Source organism: Electrophorus electricus, chromosome 18 (genome assembly GCF_041902795.1).
Source record: "Electrophorus electricus isolate QZ-2024a chromosome 18, ASM4190279v1, whole genome shotgun sequence".
NCBI lineage: Eukaryota > Metazoa > Chordata > Actinopteri > Gymnotiformes > Gymnotidae > Electrophorus > Electrophorus electricus.
Window position 1 is genome coordinate 9,036,514 of NC_137514.1, and position 23,097 is coordinate 9,059,610.

Genomic DNA, 23,097 nt, shown 5'->3' on the forward strand with positions numbered 1-23,097 from the left:
GGGAAAGTAGGCCATGAACTGTGCTACACTTAGCAAAAGCAGACTATAGAGGGCAGGGTACTCTCAAAACCTGAGATAATTAAGAAGACAAAGATAAACTAATTTAAACAATTACAGAATGATCATAGCCATGGCAGCTTAGTGCCTAGGGCAATAACAACAAGACTCTCCTTCATGAAGAGTATGTGGAGTAGATGGTAACTAAAGAGGGGAGAAGAACATTGTTCCTTTGTGAAGTCATAATTATGGTATCTCGCTTGAGGCCCAAACTGACCCATCATTTTCAGCTCATATAAAATAGAAAAAATAAGCTGTAGTGAGATGTGATGTGTTTATATGAGTTATGACCACATATATACATGCACAAAACAAAACAACTGTAAGAACTTATTAAATATTTGCTTATATACAGGCCAAATGGTGGGAGTAACTGCTCTGCCATGCTCTCTTCTTGGGTCCCAGTGCTAAGTATAGTTAAATTCCAAATTCCTTCCCCCAGTTTCAGCTAACAGTGCCTGGGGGGTAAAGGAGGAAAGTCAATTTGGGCACTACCATCTTGTGACTGTAGAAGTGGGCATTATAGTTTATTTCATATTAATTACAGTACAGTGTCAGGGTCTAAGGTACACCATGGCCCCACATTACAATGCAAGAGACTGGCAGAACAGGTTCATCAATGTAATATCACACTATGTATGCACTTCCAATTAATATATTACACTCTGGAACATATTAACTAAGGAATGAGCTGAGTTTTAGACTATGTACTGAGAATTTTCTGATGATAAGAAGAAGGAAGGACGAGAGTTATGTCAGATATATGAAAGAAAGATGAAAGAAGACTTTAATACAAAGACAGACACACATTTTCACAGACCTTGTGTACTTAAGAGTAGAAGATGGATTAGCTGATTACCTTTGCATTGCAAAATGCAGCAATGCAAAGTTAACCAGCTAATCCAATATGGGAAAATATATTTGTTTATTTGTTCATATAATTAGCACAAATATAAGGGAAAATGTGAATAGACTAACATATGATAAAATTACCTTTTGAAATTAGAGACCCATCCCACAAGGGGGAAAAAAAAAATCAGGGAACAACAACAACAATAAAACAGTTAACAGTAAATGCTGCTGTACACTTTCGTATACTTTTCCTGAGCATGAACCTTGGAACTATACAGTTCCCCCAGAACCATTTTCCACTGTAGAAATCCTATCAGAGTAGTTTAAAAAAAGAAGTAGTTTTAGGAGCGTGTGCCGTCCCCGCCCTCCACAACATGCTGGCAGAGGACAGAAATAGACAGAACCGGAGTCGTAACCAGTAGTCTCCACTTCCCACCATGTGCTCCTCTCTGTAATTTGCTGGATGCATCATGGAATGGAGCAGAGGACTGGGGTTAGCGGCGAGAGTGCTCTTTGTTTTTGGCTGTTCCAGATTTCTCTGTTATTACATCCCTCTAGTGAGACGGAAATATGGTCACCACATGGGGGTTTATGGCATGACTGTTCATCTTTGTGCCAGTTTGAGGATTCTTTTTGCTATTTCGCTAAGAGCACAGTAGGCAACTATGAACACACTAGGATCCTCTGATACACAACACATGATGTAACCTCTATGGGAGGACTTTCCGGGCACAGATTAAGCCTGATCTTGAACGAAATTATGCTGCCAATGGAGATTTTCTGCTGTAAATCTTCCAAGTCTAGAGTTGATCTGTGTCTGGAAATGTTATGGGAATTCAGATTGTGGGTTTAGCAAGACCAAGGTGATCAGATGCTGAACAGTGCTAATGCCCAGTAAAGTGAATTCAGTATCCCCTCTTGTCCTTAGTAATATCTACAAGACTGGAGTATACAAAGCCACAGCACTAGTGCTTAAGAAACATGGGTCATGGTCTCAAGTACCTAAGATGGAATAAGATATCAGTCTGGAATGCTAACAGAAGTATACACAGTGCTGGGTACATAGGTCAGGAACAAAGTTATATATATATATAAAAAAAAAAATAAAAAAATTAAAAAAAAAAGCATTATAAACAACATTGGGGAATTAGCACCTGTTTATTGCAGAGAAATGGGGGATTCCATACTTGGTTTGGCTGTGAGAACTATGAGAAAGGGTACTGGGGATTCAGGAAGAACAGTATAATCAAGTGCCAAGGATGCAGACCAGAGGGCATACATATACTGAACATGGTGTTTTTAGCATTGAGACCAATGACCAAATGCACCAAGAACTTCAGCCACTTAAATAATTCCTTTTTAAAAACAATTTGCAAATAAGTGGGGCTTATAAAAATTCACTTTCTTTAACTTGAAAGTTATAGTATATAATTCATTTACCCATAGATTAGAAATCTATGTACTCATCAGTATTCAAGTTATGAAGCCTAGTCTTTGTCGAAGCTGTGTGGTATGAAGAGGACTGCCAAACAGAATAATCATTTATGATCTGAAATTTAAGAACAGAAACTGCTGGAAGTAGGGCATAGTCCAAACTCAAGTGTCCAAAAAATGACCATACAGTATCTAATGTACTGTACAAGCTTTCCAAGTATTCCATACATGACCAAAAGTATCTCATATTTGGCACTACATCCAAGCAGTACCCTAGACTCCATGCAGATGTGTAAGAGGAACGTGTTGAAGATAGTGAAAATCAAGAGTGAGTGGGGACATTACAGATATGCCTTGTTTTAGCAAGGGTGTGTCAAAAGGTACTCATAAAGATAGTGAAAATCCAAAAAGAGACAGTACTGAAGCTTATTTACAACTTACAAAACGAGCAGACTACATTAGAGGTTTGCCTGCTGCGTATGTGGAAGCTCACTCCAGGTTCTTCCATTAGCTACTATCTGAAAATGTGCCAAACAAAAGAAAGTTAGTGTGTGAGGGCTACAGCAAGCTGTTAGCTCTTCAGTGCTATGCAGTTTGTATGTACATATAGACACAAAAATTAATTATCATTGGAGCAGTATATAGTTAGAGGAGCAAAGGAATTACATAATTAAATAATTCACTCAAGCTAAATATGACAGGAGAGGAAGAAAAAATGGCTGTACCAGACTTTAAAGGCATTCTCCTCATTTTTCTATGACATTGTCCCATGTGTCCATATGGAACACAGAATGAAGTTGATGCCTAGAGCAAGAATTTTTTTTTTTCAGCAAGAGAATAACTGTAATAACTGTATTTTGTTTGAAATAAAACCTCTATCATGAAGTTAAATCTTTCTTCTATTCTTCATTATGCCAGCTATCAGAGCAGAGGGGGAAGCTTCCAGCAAGGTTAGACTATTTAATTGCCAGCCTTTGTCTCTGTAGACTGAGGCTAATTGGGCATGACATCTAAAAGGGCCTCCCATAGTTCAAACACCATCTCATAAAGATGAGAGATAGAGGATCATAGAGATGCTTAGTCTCAAGGTGTTTAGACGATGGCAATAATCCCCAAAAAATTGCAACATCATGTCCTGTGTGCAGTCATGGTGGCCTTGTGTATAGAACAAATCCCAAGTGGTTGTGGAAATCCTGAGTCAGAGCTGTTCCTTCACTATGTTTTCAACCAGCCATTGTAATGGCATAAGATGACAACTTCTTTAAGTAAGCCACAAATGACATACCATGTTCATATGGACAAAAACATTGCTCACAGGGTATTAATGAATTTTGTGATTAATCTTTGTATGAACAAATTTGTTTCTTTTCAGAATTTGCTGTGTCATTTTAATGGTCTAGAACATTGAGCTCAATTTATGAAATATTTTCCTCCAGAGATAGATTTTTTTGTTCTCCCACCATCAACAAACAATGCAGAAACAGTAAATATGAATCATTCACTGCAATGTGAGGCAAAGGCTAACAGCAACTTTTGTTCTCTGATCAACTTTCAGCAGAAGCTGTATTACAAAGAATTAACCCAAAATAATGCAATGTTTGATGAGGCTCAAGGTCCAACACAGACATGGTTGTCTTCATGTGCTTCGTGCTCTCTGCAATTACTTTAAATGAACTTTAAGCCGTCCATTCTAATGCACAGCCAGGGTAAGCCCAGTTTAAACTATTGCTGCAGTCAAGTGATAGGACCAGAAAATGAATGAAGCAGCTTAGTTCTGTTTTGTTCCCTCATATAAAGGGCCAGACATATGCTATGTTCAGTCTCATTATTCTCAGCTGTCTGTCTCGTGTTATTCATTTACAGTAAATGTGGACTCAGTAAATGTGGACTACAGTAAATGTGGACTCAGTCTTGCTTGATTGAGGCCCTCTGCAGGATTACTGCAGATGAAACATGATCACAGATAGATTTTGTGATTGCTCTCTTATTAACACCTACAATACCTGCAACACTCCTTTCTTAATCAATGTGAAGGAGCAAGATGACTTTAAAAGTTAGCATGCACGTTTTGTTAATTGAAAGCCATGAAGAGAGTTATTTGAGTTCATCATAAAATATTCACATACATAGATCCAGAGCACTATCTGACAAATTTCCTCTAATGAAAAGCATATTGTGTTGAAAAGTTTATGATCAGTGCAAGGGCATAGGTTTTCTCACCAAAAGTGGCTACTAGTTAGATGGAAGTAGAACTGCCTCGATTATGTCAGTCCTCAGAATAAATATTATGTAAAGTTAAGGGTTCATTTTTAAAGTACTAAAAAGGAAGTAGCAGACGCATTAGGAATTGAGCCAAGTCTTTGTACTGAAATACTAAATCCTAGAATAACCCTGAACTGGATTATAATAATCCAATATTAAAATTTCAGTTTAAATGTTGTACTTACTTAAAATATATAAGAAATACATAAAATACATATAAAGTTCTACAAGGGGGTAGCAAATCCTCTGAGATGTTGCAATGTAGTTTTTGTGTTGCACATCATTTAATAGCTCTGGACCTGGTGCAAGAGAACCATATTGTTAGCAGGAAACTGCATGGCAGAGGAGATTGCCAGTGATCCTATTCTCAAAACTAAAGCAACCTTTATGTGATTATGTGAAACAAGATCCCTTTGCCCAGGATGTAAGCAATGATTGCCATTCTGGGAACAGAGGGCAAATGCTGCAGTGTGTTTTACTGCTGGCTGCTGAAGGATTACCTGCATCTTTATTTATATATTAAACCACCCAAAATAATACAAGTCATAGTCGATGATCATTAAACCTGCTCTACTCTACTTACACCAAAATATTATGATCTACATCCATTTGTGGACAAAATAAAAATCTGTTATACATTTTCTACTGGCCTGTTCAATTGAGTGCCATATGAGGTTGTTCTCGCTTGTCAGGAAAGAAATATGTCTGATAATGAGTACAGTACTGTACATGTACATTCTGTAAAGTGTGTAAACCTATATACTGTTGAACTATTACTCAAACAAACTAATTGGTCCAAAACAATAAAGCTTAACTCTGAATGTTGAGCTTTAAAACTTTTCTGCCGGAAGCATGCAAGAATAGGACAGGTCATCATGACCTACTTACTTTATTTGTTACATGTTCCAAATTTCAGAATCCAATAATTAGAGGAAAATGGGGAACCTAAGCATGACATTATAAAAAATCAGCATCAACCTCATTTTTAGCACCATTTCCATCCACGCACTAACCTAAATTGAATCATTACACCTACAACTGAGATGATGTACTTGCCAGAAGTTACCATTAAAGGAACATTTATTTTTCATTTGATCGTTACTTTTATAATTTTTTGTCAACTTTATGGAAGCATAATTAAGTGAACATATGCTTCATATTCCATAACAAAGATTAGGTATTGCTAGAAGTCCTTTAGACACAATGCTACCCAAAGACATAAGTATTAGAAGTATTAGAAATGACTAGGCTGAGAGTGCTATAGGTGGGGACAAACCTTGGAGATCCACTTCAATGGATGTATACCTTAGAAAAGTGCTGTTTACACAGTTATCTGCATTTATTTTGATAATTTGCATTCATACACCTCCCATTTATTTACTTACAGCATTTAGCTGATGCTTTTATCCAAAGTGACTTACAATTATGACTCAGTACAATTCATGCAATTGAGGGTTAAAGGCCTTGCTCAGGGGTCCAACAGTGCCAGTGGTGGGGTTTGAACTGGCAACCTTCTCATTACTCGTCGAGTACCTTAACCACTTTAACAATCCTACTACCATACAGCTTGACTCACAGATTTTTTTGTGACTTATTTGGAGAAATGGCTTGTGCTCCAAGGAAGAATTCTAAACAAAGGCTTTCCATGGGGCTTGATGGTACTGCACAGATGTTATTGCTTCCACAAAAGGCACTGGGCAGAGCCTACTGACCTACATTCAGAGCCATAAGTGCACTTATAAACTTGAAACTAGCCAAGTTATAACAGGAAATGTGAGAGGATTATTACAGTCACTTCATCTGGTCTGATGCTAGAGCCATGCCTGCTGCAATCTCGTCTCCATGTTCCGAATGCTTGTATTGACACATTGCAATACAACAGGTACAGGCTGGGAAAAGTTGGACTTCAAGTTGAGCATTACAAGCAACATCTGGGTACGGATGAGTGTAAAGGACCAGGGTCACGTAATCATAACTGACTAAAAAAAGAAGAAGGTATAATTGTACAATATTCACTCTATAGATTTTTTAATAATAAAAAAAACAAACATCATGCAGTTAAAATCAATGTTTAATTGTACCATTTGTCTTTAATTTCATGAAGTCTTTCAGTCAGGATTTTTAGCCCTTTAAAACCCAGGCTTACTGTATAGTTATTTATCTTTAGGAATGTTCACTAACTACTAATATTATTCAGTAACTGGAGTCAAACTAACTTAGTTATGAGAATGGGAAAATAGACTAAGAAAAGTATATTTCATTAGCGCCTAAAATGTTAATTTTAGAAATGCAACAGGATTTACTATCACGTTTACATATCCTGGCATTTTCTGTTGCCAAGTTAGTCATAAAAGTCCCAGAGTGGAAAAATGGACATTACTTCTAATTTAACATCTTTCTTGTACTGTACTATAGATGTCCTACTTCTATAGCACCACCTGGTGGATGTCAAATTGTTTACTGTAATTTATGAACTAATGAACTACGCTCTTAACCAAATAATTATACAAATTTTAAGCCCTAAATGTAGAATGACAAAGATAAAAAAAAAAATAAAAAAAAAACAACAAACCAATGGGATACTTACCTGTCAGAAGTATGTTTGCAATATTTGGTATTAAACCAACTATGAAATTACATTCATTCAAAAAGGTGAGATGCTTCATTACTATGTGGCTGTGTGTGTATGTGTGTGCATGTACACGTGTGTGTGTTTGTGTGTGTGTGTTTGGGGGCGGAGTGATTTTAAGCAAGGTGTGTTGTTTTTACCCATTTCACTTTTTCACCTTCTGCCCCTGGTCTTTTCTACCACACACTGCACCAGTCCGCAGAACTCTGGGAAAAAGGAAAAAAAAAAAAGTTTGATGAAAGGTTATTACAAACTGCTTTACTCATATTTAAGTCACTGACATACACATTCAAGAAAATAATCAATAATCAAGAAAATAATCAAAACAAATTATTTTATAGTAATATGGTTAAGAGTGATATTGATCATGCTACACCTCAAGGGGAATCAACGGCAACCCATGTCTTCTAGCGTGAATTATCACATTAATATACACAGAAATATTACCCATCAACCATAAAAGCACCAATGCATATATGAATTCACTATCATGACAATTTAATAAATTCCTGCAACAAATGCAACAATTAGCTGACTGGAAACTAAAACTGACATATAGCCGAACAAACATACCACACTGCATTGATGAAATCCAAGCTGCTTAGGCCTAATATTCACATACTCTCCTAAATATGCAATCATGATAAGCATGTATAGATCAGCTTATAAACAGTTTAAGAATACAGAAAATGCAAAGAGAAAAAGAATTTACAAAATTACTCAAAGGTTCTATTATATGATCTCTCCTTTTATGCTAAATAGATACTGCTCGTATCACACAGAATTCATCCAAATGGTGAAATGCTCTGATAGAATTAACTGCTGGTACTTCAATCCAATTTGATATATAATGCTGAAAGAAAGTTTTACTGTTCTCCTGTTTAAGCCCAAGATGGGTATATACAAAACATTTAATGCAAAAAGTGGATTAATTATTCCTAAATTTGTGAAATATTCTGAAAATTATTTACTGTCATTTTTATTAATCAGCATTATTATTTATCACGGTAATGTGATACCTTTGTGTTTTTGTTTTTTTTACCATGTCAAGTATTTTGCTGGTAAAAATAGAACACTTTACAAATATAACATATCCATTGTTTGTTTATTTTTTAAGAATCATAAGTAGACTATACTTTGGTAAGCCTCACTGGTATGACAGTTCCTAACATGCTCATAATATGTAACCACAGATGTTACAATGTAAGAGGTTTATGCTCCTCTGTGATTGTAGCTTGGCCTCTAAGTAGCCCTGTGTAAAGAACTACACTTCCAATATGAACATCCACACACAGTGCAATTGCACAAACACTCCAATACCCAAACACACGCACACAGAAACGCACATGCATGCACGCTGTCTGCAACTTATTGTGGTATCAAGAAAACACATTCATGAATCCATAATTAAAATTTCAGAAGAGCTGGTTCAGAATAATTTAAACATCATGAAACTATGGCAAAAATGGTCCAGGTAGGTTTGCATATCACAATCATGGCATTAAAGCTCTAAGTTTATAGATTGCTTGTTGCTTGGATGTGCACATGATGTAATAGCTTACCGAAGCCTTTTCATGATATCCCATTTTGTAAGGCATGAGCAGTTCTTCAAGAAGTCCATCTGCTGATCAATTTCCTTGTAACATGATGGCCCAAACCATGAGACATGAATCTGCACCCCTTCCCAGCAAATTTCCCTGTACTTTAATAAATACCAATAATAAATGCACATTTAATCTAAGTCTTATGGATAAGCCAAAGGCCTTCACAGCAGACCGGGATGCCATGTTCTGCACAGTCCATTTTCATAACATCTTGCCAAAATCCCCACCCAATCATCTGCCCTTCTAAAATGGACATCAGAAACAAAGAAGAAAAAATAAAATTTGTGTTGTGGTCTTGGACTGGCAAAGACTGGCCCGAAATGGTAATTCACTCCCCCTGCCCCAACACCACATTTTTTCTATAAGAAAAATGGGACACAAAGCTTCATCAGAAGTTGTTGAAAGACAGAAAAAGGGAGCACATGCACATTAATGTTATGCATACAGTCAATAAAATGGAGCTTTCAATGTCATTCTGTTGTGTGTTCTTTCAGTTTGTGGTCACTTTGTATAACTTTGCAAAAGATCTCCCTCTTTCGCAATTGCACAAAACTAAACTGAATCAGTGTTGATTTAAGTGCACACAAGTCAATGAGAAAAACACTTGAAATGAAGCACAGTAATACTGGTCAGTCTGGCTTTCATGATTTTCTGATACTGAGCTTCACTATTTATGGACTATGCACATTCTCATGAAAAATGACAGCACTGAGCCTCAAAGGTTTTTAAAACGATGATTACACACTAAAATATCTATTGTTAAATGAGAAAATGGAAAAAAAAAAACACAAACAAAAAACAACCTCACTGCACTTGTTTAAAGTAGACCTTCAAATACTTCACTATAAATCACTAGCCAGCTAGGTAACATTTAAAAAAAGTTACAGGGAACTAGAAACTATCCATGAAATGAGTAAGCAGAACAGACGCCAGCTAACTAGCTACATGCAACAAGTTAGTATTTGGAACCAAAGTTTAGCTGTCTAGCTTAATAAAGTTACATAGAACTGTTCTATAGATATTTTTTGTTCCTTATGAGATCCTCACTATACAAAATTAAAGTTTGGATTTCATTTAAAAGCCTCCAGAATGCATCATTTTATATCTTAATTTATCCAAGTTCCAAGGTTATTGCTAAAACAGAATGAGCCTCATGTTCATGGACACACAAAGAATGTCACATGCAGCACAAAAACATACTGGCATCTTCTTGACCTTGTAATGTGGAGTGTGGGTATGCTCCTTGCACAAATTATATATTCTATTTATAAATATTTTGCATCGACCATAAAATGCTTGTCTAAAACACTAATGACATGAATGTTTAAATTACCATACAGTTTTGTAAATTATTTTAACAAATCCATAATTCAATTGGAAATCAGATCACTGCAATGAACATGTGTCCATAACGATACAGTGTCATACCCAATTGCCATAAACAAAGGCCTAATAGTCACACACAGTAATTTTGGAGAGCACGGTATTCCATCTTTATCATGTTTGGCTCCATTTAACACTGAAACCCACAATATATATTTCTTTACAAATAATCTTAACTCATTACAGTGTTATCTCTAGGGGTGTACCAATACTCATATTTGGACTGATGCATCAATTCAAGAAGGTTATGACGCAACTTCTCAGATCTGTATTCTCAGATCTGTATATACACTGGACATGCTAAGAAAATACTTAAGAGTTATTAAAATATTTCCTGACCTTGTTTTGTTTTCATTCATTGACTGTAAACTTAGCATGTATTAATGGTATTTTACTGACAAGAACCATGTTGCAAATTAAAGTCCAAAGTTTACACCCATAGTCAAAACACATTTCTTTTTTTTCTTTAACACCACAATGCTTAAATAACACTTTTTTAAAAAAGGACTGTTTTGAGCAATAATTACAAATTTTGAAAATGGTCTTTTTGGCACATCTGTACTATAAAGTTAAAAAAAAAAAAGAAAGAAAGAAAAAAAAAAGTCATCCCCCACCCCACCAAAAGTATCACTCATGAGCATGGACATTCCAGTTCATGTAGCTACAGATAAGCAGATGTTCCCAAATTTTCTCTCTTGTTTCTCCCTTCTTCCTCCATTGCACATTCACACCTGCATTCTATGAAAACTGGTATGCAGTATCTGTAAACCAGTTTTCAGTCACCTTCATGCAACCATTCGCCAGACAGCCCACACTGAATACAGTATTTTCTTCTTTCTTTCCACAATGATCACACCTGTCCTTTTAAAATGCTTAGGGTAAAAGATAAATTCAGATTTTGTCATAGAAAATCCAGTTACCATCAAAGCAACTGCTTGACACTTTTAAACAGTATGTAGAACGTTAGTAAAATTCTTTATTTGCTTGCTCATGTCTTTGTACAAAAACATGCATTAATTTCCTTTGTAACCTAACACAAAGTACGCAAGCTTTTAGTTACCACACAATGCACGTTAGCCAAAGAGGAGTGCTCCTGAATAGAAAGTGAAAACCCTCTTTTCTTAGATTCCGTGGTTGCTGTTGGGCCATAAAAACCTATTTTCTTTGAGTGACACTCATTCACACCTATGAGTACCAAGGTGGGTGGGGCTATCAAATTACTTCACAAGCATTTACCTGAGGCACCTGGAGTGATTGACAGCTGTTCAAACAAGTGGCACTCCCTATTGAAAAGGTAGATAGTTCACTTGCCTCATATGATTACCAACTAAGTAAGGGAGGGCAAGTCACAAAACAATAGACAACTGGTGTGCTCTTTCCAGATAAGATGCATCGCATGTGTCGCTGTTTGGCAAAACTGATGCAATCATGTACATATTTTTCATGTACATTTGTTGTCAATTTGATCACCAGTACATTTGGACATCATGGACAGGAAGAGGGTCACTTTAACTGAAGTTCATGTGGAGTGGTTTGGGTGCAGTTATGAGCTGGAAGTTGAGAGTGATGGTTCAGTGACTTCTAGCATGGCCTATGTTTCTTAACTTGACGTAATCTTAAAAAAAAAAAGACAGTTTAGCAAAAATAATTTTGCTAAACTTTTCAGCTCTTTTTAGGTCAGGATACTTCTTGGCGAAGTGCTTAGCCAAGTTGCTGGTGTTGCTTGTTATGCAATGGAGAGATTTATAACTTTTTACATACTAGTTTTGTCATATCTGTTGGCTGGCCGTCTTCATCAGCGATGTTGGCAAAATATGCTTACACTTGACTCCTTGAGCCTGTTTTTCCCACAACACACAGACGTGAGAGAATGTCTTTCATTTTTAGCGTAGCCTGCTACCTTGCTAGTTAGGCTGCTGCCTTCCATACAGTCTATACTGCCTTCTCACTGCTTGAGCCAGCTGATTTGCATGTGTTGCCATCCAAATCAAATTAGCATGTGCAATTTTATTTGCATATCCAGAATACTAAATCAGTTGCTCAGGATATATTCAGTATTGAAAGCATTGAAATGTTACAGAATTGACTCGTTTGCTACATTGTCATATTGAAAAAGCACTGAATTTTTGACGGTCCATGCAAATCTAGTTCCCATAGGGGTGGGGGTCAAATATTATTAGCAAAAAACAAAAAAATCCCCAAATTTAAACACCCAGGGAAAAAAATGTTGTCTTCTTAGTTATGCACCATTCATCAATATAGTAATAATTATGAACTGGAAAAGAAAATGAATTGTGTATCTACAGTGTCAACAGAGTCTAAACAATACTAAAAAGCTACTATATAATACTAAAAATGTACTAGGCAGCATTTTTCTTCAAGGCTTCAAGATGGTAAAGCAAGGGCTTAATAGTATTAATCAAAAAAGAAAACAATGTTTAAGTACTTGCATGATGCAAAAAATGTCAGGGAGTACCTAAGGATGCTCAAATATGTTATTATTTGTACATATGTAAGATTAAGAACTGTGGTTTTGATTTTGCATATTTGCTGACATAGCTACTGTCCTCAACTTTATTTTTCGAAAACCTTTTTCACACAAACCGTTACTGGTATTAATCGAAAACTGTCAGTTCTGTGAACATCTCTGCGATATAATTTCTTTCTTTTACAATAGCTGATCCTATGGCAATAATTACTGTAGAACACTTTTTATCAGGCTCAACATTATCCATTATTTGAAGGATGAGAAGGAAATCTCCACAGCAGGCATGAAAAGGACAAACAACCTTTGATCTGAGACACACCTAAACCGTTTGGTGTTTACATTAATTTTAAATAGCTTCTTCAAAAACTATTGTGCAGGCCTTCCTAGAATAATATAAAAGTAAAATTGCTAACAGTTAACAGAGAAGGGTGCATAATTTTTAGCCATGCAAGCAATTAAGCATTTGAATATGCATTTCTTAATTAGATTTGCAAAAGACAGGCGAAAATAACAAAATATGACAAAAAGTCCCACATTGTCTACCATTCACATTCACTCAACAGCCCAACTAAGTTCTTACTTCCGCTATGAAACTACACCAAACTAGTTTTTACAGGAGTATAAAAATATGTATAAAAAAGTTTGATTACATTCCCATTCCAACACAGTCTCACTTAACTACAATGTGAAATGCATACAATCCACACCCCTCCTTTTTTTTTGTAAATTCACAGAAAAACAGTCAAGCATTCTTTCATGTGCCATAGAATGAAAAATAAGATTTTTCTTGGTTTAGCTGAATAAGGAGAATGCAATACATGGAGCTGACATACCATGAACCCCAAACACTGTTGTCTCTTTCAAACAAGCCAAAACAGCAAGCTAAAATGGGCCTACTCCAAAAAGCCTAGACTGCTATGTAAGCCTTGACTAATTAAAATTTACACCCATAAATTTGCATACACCAGCCCACGTTCCACCCAAGGCACAGCTGAAACTGCAACAGTTCTGCAGGTATTGTGAAGAACAAAACAATGACAATGGAGTAACAGGCATGGTTAACATTCACATTGAACAGGATCACAAACAAGTTGTTAGTTTACTCAGGACAGTTTCTGAAACATATGCCAATATCAAAATGCTTTGTTCCATGTATGACAATGAAAAGACAGGAATCACAACCCGAATCGCAAAACGTTAGCAGCTAACTAGCCATGAGTTTATCCAGTTTATGTTGGCTGATGCCAGATCTTACATTGTGAGATACAAATTTTAGCTAATTTTGTGCTGTAGCTAGCTGGTATAGATAACGTTAGCAACTAGCAAGTTCCAAGTAACCAGATAGCTAGCTAATAAATAGTATGATGACCTAGCTAGCTAACTAGTTTATTTACACAGAAGTTCATTTCATTTTCCCACTTGTATTAACATTCAGAGTAATAGCCTGTGTGGACACACACATTTACAATACAAGATGCATCTTTGTTAATCCCTTTGCCAGGTAAATATTTCTATCATTATCTTGACAGAATCTAACTAGTTTGGCTGCTAGACATTGCCAATCTAGGCCTATAGCTATTTACCTCACTCCTAGTACATTTACATTTATGACATTTAGCTGATGCTTTTATCCAAAGTGACTTATGATTTATCCAAAGTGACAATTATGACTGAGTACAACTTGAGCAAGTGAGGGTTAAGGGCCTTGCTCAACAAGGCTACCACTGCTACACACATCACTAACGAACAGAGAAATCACTAACGAACAGAGAAATAACTGACAGTTGGCAAGCTATACATACTACAGTGGACATCATTATGGAAATTCATCAGTGGTTAAGCATGTTTTTCTGGAAATGCAGTTTATGCTGCAATTATGCATGCATACAAAGTTCACTGTTCAATAAACTGGTGTTCTTTATAAGGATTGTGTGTGTGCTGCTCTAATTATGGGTATAACATAATAGTGGAATAAAAAAAAAGGCAAAACATTATTCACAATTATTTGTATGGCATTTGTCAGCTAACATTTCATGATAATGACAGGACTACCAGCAGTGTAAACCTAGTAAATAAAATATAATTTCTGAGAGACACAAATGATTATGATGACTTATCAGTTTAGTTATAATAAAAACAAACAACAACAACAAAAAACCTTAGTAACAGTGAACCCATAAGGACCTTTCAGTCTAAACAGCAGAACAAATTGATGGACAAAAACCTTTTACCATATTTTAACACAGAAAAGCTTGTTAGAGTGAACTAAAATTCTAAGAGTCTCTGAAATATTTAAAAATAAATATTTAGATGCTATATCTTTCACTTGAAAGCTACACCAGGAGAATTTTGAGAATGAACAGTTACCAGTTTCCATTTTGTGCACTTGAAACATGATGTGCATGCTTGAAGGAAGGAAGTAGTAATTAACTGTTAATGAAGACTAGAACCAATTAATTATATAACTATCAATAGCATAAGAAACTTTAAGACATTAGAAGCCTTTCCCCATTTTATTTTTAAATAAACTTAATACTCTATGGCAGCGCAAAACAGCCAAAAATCTTAGCTGTGCTAACATTTTTGCTTATATATTTCTGCAAAGTTCGGAATTGCACCAATTTAAATTTTGAGAAGTTGCAAGATTTACTTATACATTTGCTCCTTCGCATTTTCACTGCTGTAAAGGTAAAACTTCAGCATGTGAGGTCTTAGGTTCTGTATACAGACAGCCAGAAGTTTAAAAGGCTCTCGCCGATGAGTAACTGATTTCACAAATTTGGTTCTCAGCACAGCACTTGTCCTCAAATGATGTCATTATGTCCTCAAAATATACAATATGATTTGTGTCCATTAAAAAAGTAAGTTAAAGTAGCATATCATGCAGTTTGAAACACTGCAAACCTCATCTGCTTCCTAAATAAAACCCACATTGTGTGTAAGGTGAACACTTGATATTAATATAGTGCAAAAACATTGGAAACATGAGTGTAATGCATTACATAATACTTGGCGGAAAACCTAACCTTATATAACAACTTGTACAATACCGCAACATTCACACTTGCATGGCATTTGTTAAAACTGAGCTACGCATGTCATCAAAATGAAAATTCAATATTTGCAATGTTACCATTAGAACTTTATTTCTTTGTCAACTCAGATTAGGTTGTTAAAGCTCTTGCAAAGGCATTTATGCATAGGACATGAAATGAAAGGTATTGACATGAAAGATATTGAACCCCCTGAACACAAATAATATATAATATATAAGATCTAAATGTGTTTTCAGTGTGCCATGTGTAGAAGTTTAGACATTATTAACATATTTACAGAATACTATAGCAATATGAAGTTTCAGTTGTTCCCTGAGACTTGATCTTTTTTCTGTTATAGGGACAAATGCACAAAACTAACTTTGTAACCATTTTTATTTAATAAACTGCCATTTAAGGCAAAGCAGAACAAACTCAGGACATTCAAAATATTCACTAGAACAGAAATGACTACTAGATAGCATGCACTACATGACATACACAATCAAACAATCACCATCCATATCATATACCACAAGAGATGTAACAGAATACAAAAGTTAAATAACAATCTCAGCAAATGCAAGTATTGCGCAAATAATGACTGCAGTAGTAGTGTGCTCTTGCCAAGTAGCCACACTGTGTCTGTATCATATAAACACCCACCTAATAACATGGGAATTGGAAAAAAAACAAAAAACCCTTGCATAAAAAAAGAAAGAAAAAAAGTGATTTAATATTTTTAATTATTTGAACTTCTAGATAAGAAAGGGGACAGGTTACAATAAGACACCATTATCATTAAGCTTAAAGTATTTTGTGGGAAATTTACATCTCACATCTTTCCACCGATTCCTAATATCATACAAATTAATCTAATGAGCTTCCACTTTATTTTTCTCCAGGATTTTAAACTATGACTTCTGGCATGTGAGGGGAGAACACTTCTGAAGTCTTAATGTGGTGATGAGGTAGAGGTGCGATTTGAAATAAAGAAGCAAGTAAAAGTGCTTAGGGAAAAAAAATCTTATTGTACGCATTTTTCCAGTGTCCATTCAAACAGGAGTTTTTTTTTTGTGGGGGGGGGGGGGGGTGGCGTTGTACAGAAGTATATCCAAGTTTTATCAAGTCACATATAATAAAGTAAATGTTAAAAATCAATGAAGGAGGCAGTGTTGCGGCTAAGCTAAGAGATGCTTGATAAGCAACAAATTACCCATAGCAGAGGTGTCAAACTGTAATCCAGCAGGTTAGTATTTTTCCAGCCATGTTATATCTCATTGAAGTCATTAGGTAATTATTCAAATCATTTAAGGAAAATCCAAAAGTGTTAAGTACAGGAAAACACTAAACCATAGCACTGTGTCCTTTAGGAATGCCCTTCTGACTAGGGTCCGACACCCTGATAGTATATGCAATCACAGTTAAGGCAATATCAACAGTCTTAAAACAATAATTTTTTCACATTATTATTAATCCTGGTTCATGCTGTCTTGCAAGACTTGGTAAAAGGACAACACTGTTGCTCGTTCTGAAAGCAGTGGCACAGAAAAGGACAAGAGAAAGTATAATCTGATAAATTTCAAGAATTGGGATGCTTTGTGCATACCATTATTTGATCCAATCATGAGAGAAAATAAAAGCTTAGTATCTACGACGTTTGTTGTTGGGTCCATCAAAACCACCCACAACAGGGTTTCCTCGTCCAAAGCCACCTGGACCACCCATACCAGGGACAGGACCTGCACCACCAACCACAGGTGATTGCTGTTGCTGGGGGGAGTCAACACCAGGTCGACCGCCCATGGAAGGACCCATTTGAGCAGGACCTCCCTGAGAAAACCTCTCATTACGCTACAGTACAACAGAGCAGAAGTAACGTGTAGAAAGTCCAAGAAAATGCCATTTTTGTTTAGTGTTACAGTGCCAAGATCCAAAACAATAATAGTTAAAAGTTTTGCATGTCACAACGTGGAAGTTCCCATGAGTTCACATGATGAAATGTCGCAGAGTCCAGGTACCACCAAAAGAAGGAAACAAATTCCATTAGTGTACACAACAAAACTGCAAACTGCAGATTGGCTACAAGGAGAAAAATTAAAAGATCAATAACAAGTACTAATGCTTACACAAGGATGAGTATGTCAAAAACATGCCAGAAAAATGAAAATTCTAAATAATAGAGCTCAACAGCCCAACAATCTATTTCTAACCTACCAAATAAAACAAGCACCATAAGTGAATTTATATTGGTTAAAAGTTTTTTCTGGAATGTTTTCTGACCACTAAAATTACTATCAGTACAATATATAACCAAAAATGTGCCACAGTTCCTTAGTGAGGCTAATTTATAGTATAACTTTTTCTACTGTACATGCAAACACAAATATACTGGTAACAGGGGGTGTTTATACCAGACTGTTTTACTAGTTTTGCTGTATATACAACTACTTATGAAGGAATGAATGTGTGACCTCTAAAGGAAGAAAAAACAGTTAATGTCCATTAAATATTTCCATATATTGACATAGAACTCCCACATAAACAACAGGAAAACTGGTCAAGTAGTCTGTTGTTACTTTAAAACTTAACTTATGCTTACGTGTAGATGCCTGGACTTAAATATTGCATTAAGTGTCAACTGAAGGAATGAATGGTTTATTGCTGTACATGAAAGGCAGATTTTGATTTCTCAGATCAATTTATTAATAACTAAGCAAACAGAAACAACACAGCACCACGAAACGTAAGTAGGCACAATACATGCAAACAAGTATAACTGAAAGTTAGTGTTGCCATGCAACCGGATAAAAAATTTTTTATTCAGGAGTTGCAACCATTTTAGCAGCTCCTAATGATTTAACTATTATCAGAATACGCTCAATTATATTGTTTGTGGCTCCAAGCTCCAACTTTGTGATTAGTGCTGTTAGGTGTCCATATGCTTTTTTAACCTGAAACCTACATATTTGAAAGGAACTACTAAATTATTATTCATGTATGCAAAATTTGGCTCATCATCGCAAAGTAATATAAAGAAAACTATCGAAAAATACTGGTGTATGGTGTATACACGTATATTTAAATCTGAAGACTGGTCTGAAATATTAAATTAAGTAATTTGTATGTGACTGTAGAATCTGCTGGTGGAAGCAACCTATATCCATTTTAGCAAATTTATCTAAGCATGACAATATGTAGAAAAATACTACGTCAGAATTTAACAGGTAACTTAAATGGACTTATTAAATAGACTTCTAATGGAAGACAACTTTTTATAGTTTATTTTTGTGCAGGTGTAGGTGTGTGTGTGTGTGTGTGTGTGTGTGTGTGAGAGTGAGAGAGAGAGAGAGAGAGAGAGAGAGAGAGAGAGAGAGAGCGCCTCATGATCAATGCCACTGGCTACACATAGAATGAAGCTGGATTTTTAAAAGTTAATGTTACTGTGGCAGGGAAAGAGGTGTAATGGAGTATTAATTTTCAAAAACATGCATTTTGGAGTGTAGCTTTTACTTCAATAGCCAAGTAACATTTCTATTTGCATTAACTGCACTCCAGTTACATTTTTCATAGAGTATGATGAACTGAATAGTTGCCTACCTGAATAAGAATTTTTAAATTATCTAGCATATCTCAAATTCCAAACCTAAACATACTATACTAATCATTTACAATCATTCATATTTAAAAGATACATTTAGACAAATTTATTACAGTTTATACCAGCATCACATATATTAAAAGTTATAAATATGATTTTCTGGAAGATTTTGACTGCAATAGACTATAGCTTTTAGTAAACATTTTTCATCTTTGCATTCAGCGTACTGTGACTTGAGTGCGGACTTTGAATGACATTTTGGAAAACAAATTACCAATCAAAATGATTTTTCAACAAATATTTGGTCTGTTTTAACATTAAAAAAAAAACAATTTCAATTTCAATGTCCTGATCTTGATATGACCTTTATTGGTAGATCATATACTTTATTGAAAACAATTGGTACTTTTTTAACGTGACCCGTCAGGTTCAAACATTCACTTCCAGAAAAGCGGGCTTGTATTATAAAGCATAATGTTGTTCAATAATGTGAATTATTATTATTAATAATAATTTATCATAATTTTAATTATTATTATTATTATTGTTGTTGTTGTTGTCGTTAGTAGTACTACTAGTAGTATAATAATAATAAAAATATTAATATTAGACCAAAACAGTAGTTTCACCAAATGTGATGTTTGAAGAACATTTTTGCCATTTTCAAATAAATCCAATTTACAACAGAACCTAACCTGTGCAGACGTTTAGTTTCTAAGGTTTGGTAAGTCTTACAGAAAATGCAGCAGCATATCAAGTACAAGATGTAGTCTTACAAAACACCACATATTAAAACATTAGATAGCAAATAATACCAATACATTACCATAGCGCCATTATCTGCAATCAGGGGTGCCCCCATATTTGATGATCCCTCAGGCCCCATGGCTCCACCCCGGCCTGACATGCCCATGCCCATCATTTGAGACGGGCCCTGGTTACCGCTAACAGCAGCGGCAGGGTTAAATGAATCTACACAAGACAACGCATGACCAATATTAACTAAGGTGAGTCTTTTATCACCTTTGCACTAATTTGAGCAAACACTGTGCAGTGTAGCACGTCGATGAAAATAAATTGTAATTATCCACAAAACAAATAAACAAACAGCATACCTGTGCTTTACTGTGTCTATAATGTAAAATGCTAATATTGTATCTGGTAGAAATCACTAAAAAGATGAAAGAATTAAAAAGAAAATTCATAGTAATTACCAATTATTTAAAACAATAAGTTTACATGAGAAAAGCTTTTTTCTAGCGTCAGATTAATAGATTTGTTCATGTCACTTAACTGTCAGCAATTGCAAAAACAACACAAACCAGATAGATAGATAGACAGATAGATAGACGGACAGACACAAATAGAAAAAGATAGATCTTTATGGCCTGAGGTGTACTATTCAGTTTAAGACCCTGAACTTAATCAAGGTGAAAACATTACCAACCCTAAATGTAATATAGTCTCAGAGGTGCCAACATTGTTCACATGAAAAATGTACCAGGAAAAAAATAAAAAAAAGAATTCGCCAAAAGCATGACATGTGAGCAGACAAAACTGGAGAGTGACAGTAGCATAGGTAGGTGCTGGAACAAAAAGCCTTCAATCTATTGTTTTCTTGCAACACATATTATGCTTCTAGGTTTCATATGTTCTTTTTATATGTTCTCGTTCAGTGCACCATGTCTCATGGAAATCTGTTCTATAACACAATAAGCATAACAGATATTTTACTATGTTTAATAATCGACTGTATTCCACTCATTGTTAGTCTGCTACCAAGACATCTGCATGTGTAGCATATATAGCTGCATACTATTTATAACTATGAAGATGCATACACCAACAAAATATTATTTCTCTATGTATAATAATGCCAGTATATCACTGCATTTGAGGCAGGAACCATCAAACAAAGCAGAAAAGTAGAGTTGGGGCATCACGTGCATTAGCCCATTCCAAATGCTTATAACTGGAAATTCTAATAATAATCAAATAAATTGGCACCTCTGTTATATTTTATCAAGTAAACCATTAAATAATATCTAAGTATTATTTTTGTTCCCATTTCTGAACATTGTTTTCAGTCTGCATTTAAGGCTTTAGTGGACAAAGTATATTTTGTTTCTATACACCCATACAAAGTTCTACATTCACTCATATGGTAATAGAGTATGGACTGGTTAATACAGAATGCTGTAAGCAAGTTCAATGATATATGTACATTCATCTAAAACTATCAGTGTGACTAAATGTGATGTATAGCTTCCAAAATGTAATAACAAAAACAATGTACAGATGCCTTGGATAGTTGCTTCAAGTTTGGTAGAGACTTATGACCATACCTCCCATATTAATGGCTCCACGGGCACCCATTTCATTCATTCTCATTTCCTGTTCTCTCTGGAAGTAAAAAACAGGTATGCAACTGTAAACTGTAAGGTGGAAAAATTTTAATTAGCGTAAACCTCATGAATTTTAATCCTGTGTGATGAATTGTTGGTAGCACTGGAAGATACAGTAGAGATCAAAATTAGAGAACGATTCATAACACTTAATTTTTTTCCTCAAATATTGATTGATTATTACTCAAAATTCGAAGGAATATTACCTGTGGGTATACCACTGTTCTGCAATGTTATTCAAAATAACCAAGGCAATTCAGCAGAAACCTTTATACTATGGAAAACACATCAGGAAGTTCAAGGGCTCTTGCTTTGAATGATTTCAGCACATCTGCACCCACAAGGCATCAGTTTCTCACAACGTTCTGGTTTGATCATGTTCCACTCTTCCACAGTTCAGTTTCTGTAGTGAATTTCTTAGCCATAACTTTGTCCCCAGTGATCTTCCAGAGATTCTTGAATGAATTCAGATTAGGACTCTTAGCTGGCCATTTATTTATTTCAATATTCTCAGCTTGAAGGAAGTGCTTTACACATTTTTCAGTTTGAAAACTGTCTTGATGACTGATTAGAAGATCCCTCAGGGAAGTAAAAGTGTGATCCTCCAGGGAAAGTGTGTTGCCAAAGGAGGTTCTGATATACATTAGCATTCATCTTGCCAGATAGCTGTATAAGAGGGCAAACTTCGGCAGCAAACACCCAGCAAGCCATGACACTTCGTCCTCCAAATTTAACTGACGACTTCACACACATTGTGTTCAGCATTTTCAGTTAGGTGCAAAACATGTTTCCCACATGACCTAACTAAATTAAAGCTCTCACTGTATACCAAGGCAGCATCTTGACCGAGGCAGAATCTTCACTTGTTCAGCTCTGAATTGGCGAGTAATGCAGTGTTCAAATTATTTACTCTGAAGAGCTTCCACACCATTCTGTTCTCTTGTGCATTTGCCTTACATGGACAACCATTTTCTTGGAGACTTGAATGAATTAGTGGCATGGTAAACCTTTAATATCCTAGAAATCATGCTCTTCGACTGACCAGCTTCTCTTGAAATGGCTGAAAGACTCATTCCTTTGTCTTTAATCTGAACAACCTGCTGTTACAGGGTTTCAGTCACCTTGGAGGTGCTCACCATCTTGTAAAATGAGTGTTGCCAGATAAATATGGTGTGTCAATTAAGGAAATTGGCATGAGCTGTCAGAATATCAACAATAAAGTATTGTAACTTGTTCTCTAATTTTGATTCAAATTTTACATTTAAGTTTATTTATATTGTGATATACAATATTTTTAGTCATTCTATATCTATATAGTTATTTAATAAGCTTCAGCTACAGCCCTTC

General features: G+C 35.5%; 1 protein-coding gene across 7 annotated transcripts in view; it reads right to left on the reverse strand.

Moving 5' to 3' along the window:
- Positions 1 to 467: 467 nt before the first annotated feature.
- pspc1 (paraspeckle component 1) overlaps positions 468 to 23,097 on the reverse strand; it is a 34,061-nt gene continuing 11,431 nt past the window's right edge. Inside the window, exons 7-9 of one of the 7 annotated variants that reach the window (XM_027010143.3) lie at positions 21,691 to 21,748; positions 20,172 to 20,317; positions 15,830 to 17,598 (exon numbers count right to left, since the gene is read on the reverse strand). In XM_027010143.3, coding sequence (XP_026865944.2) covers positions 17,389 to 17,598; positions 20,172 to 20,317; positions 21,691 to 21,748 — 414 coding nt within the window. In that variant the 3' untranslated portion in view covers positions 15,830 to 17,388. The other 6 variants (XM_081701520.1, XM_027010169.3, XR_014118293.1 and 3 more) reach the window with 6 other exon arrangements.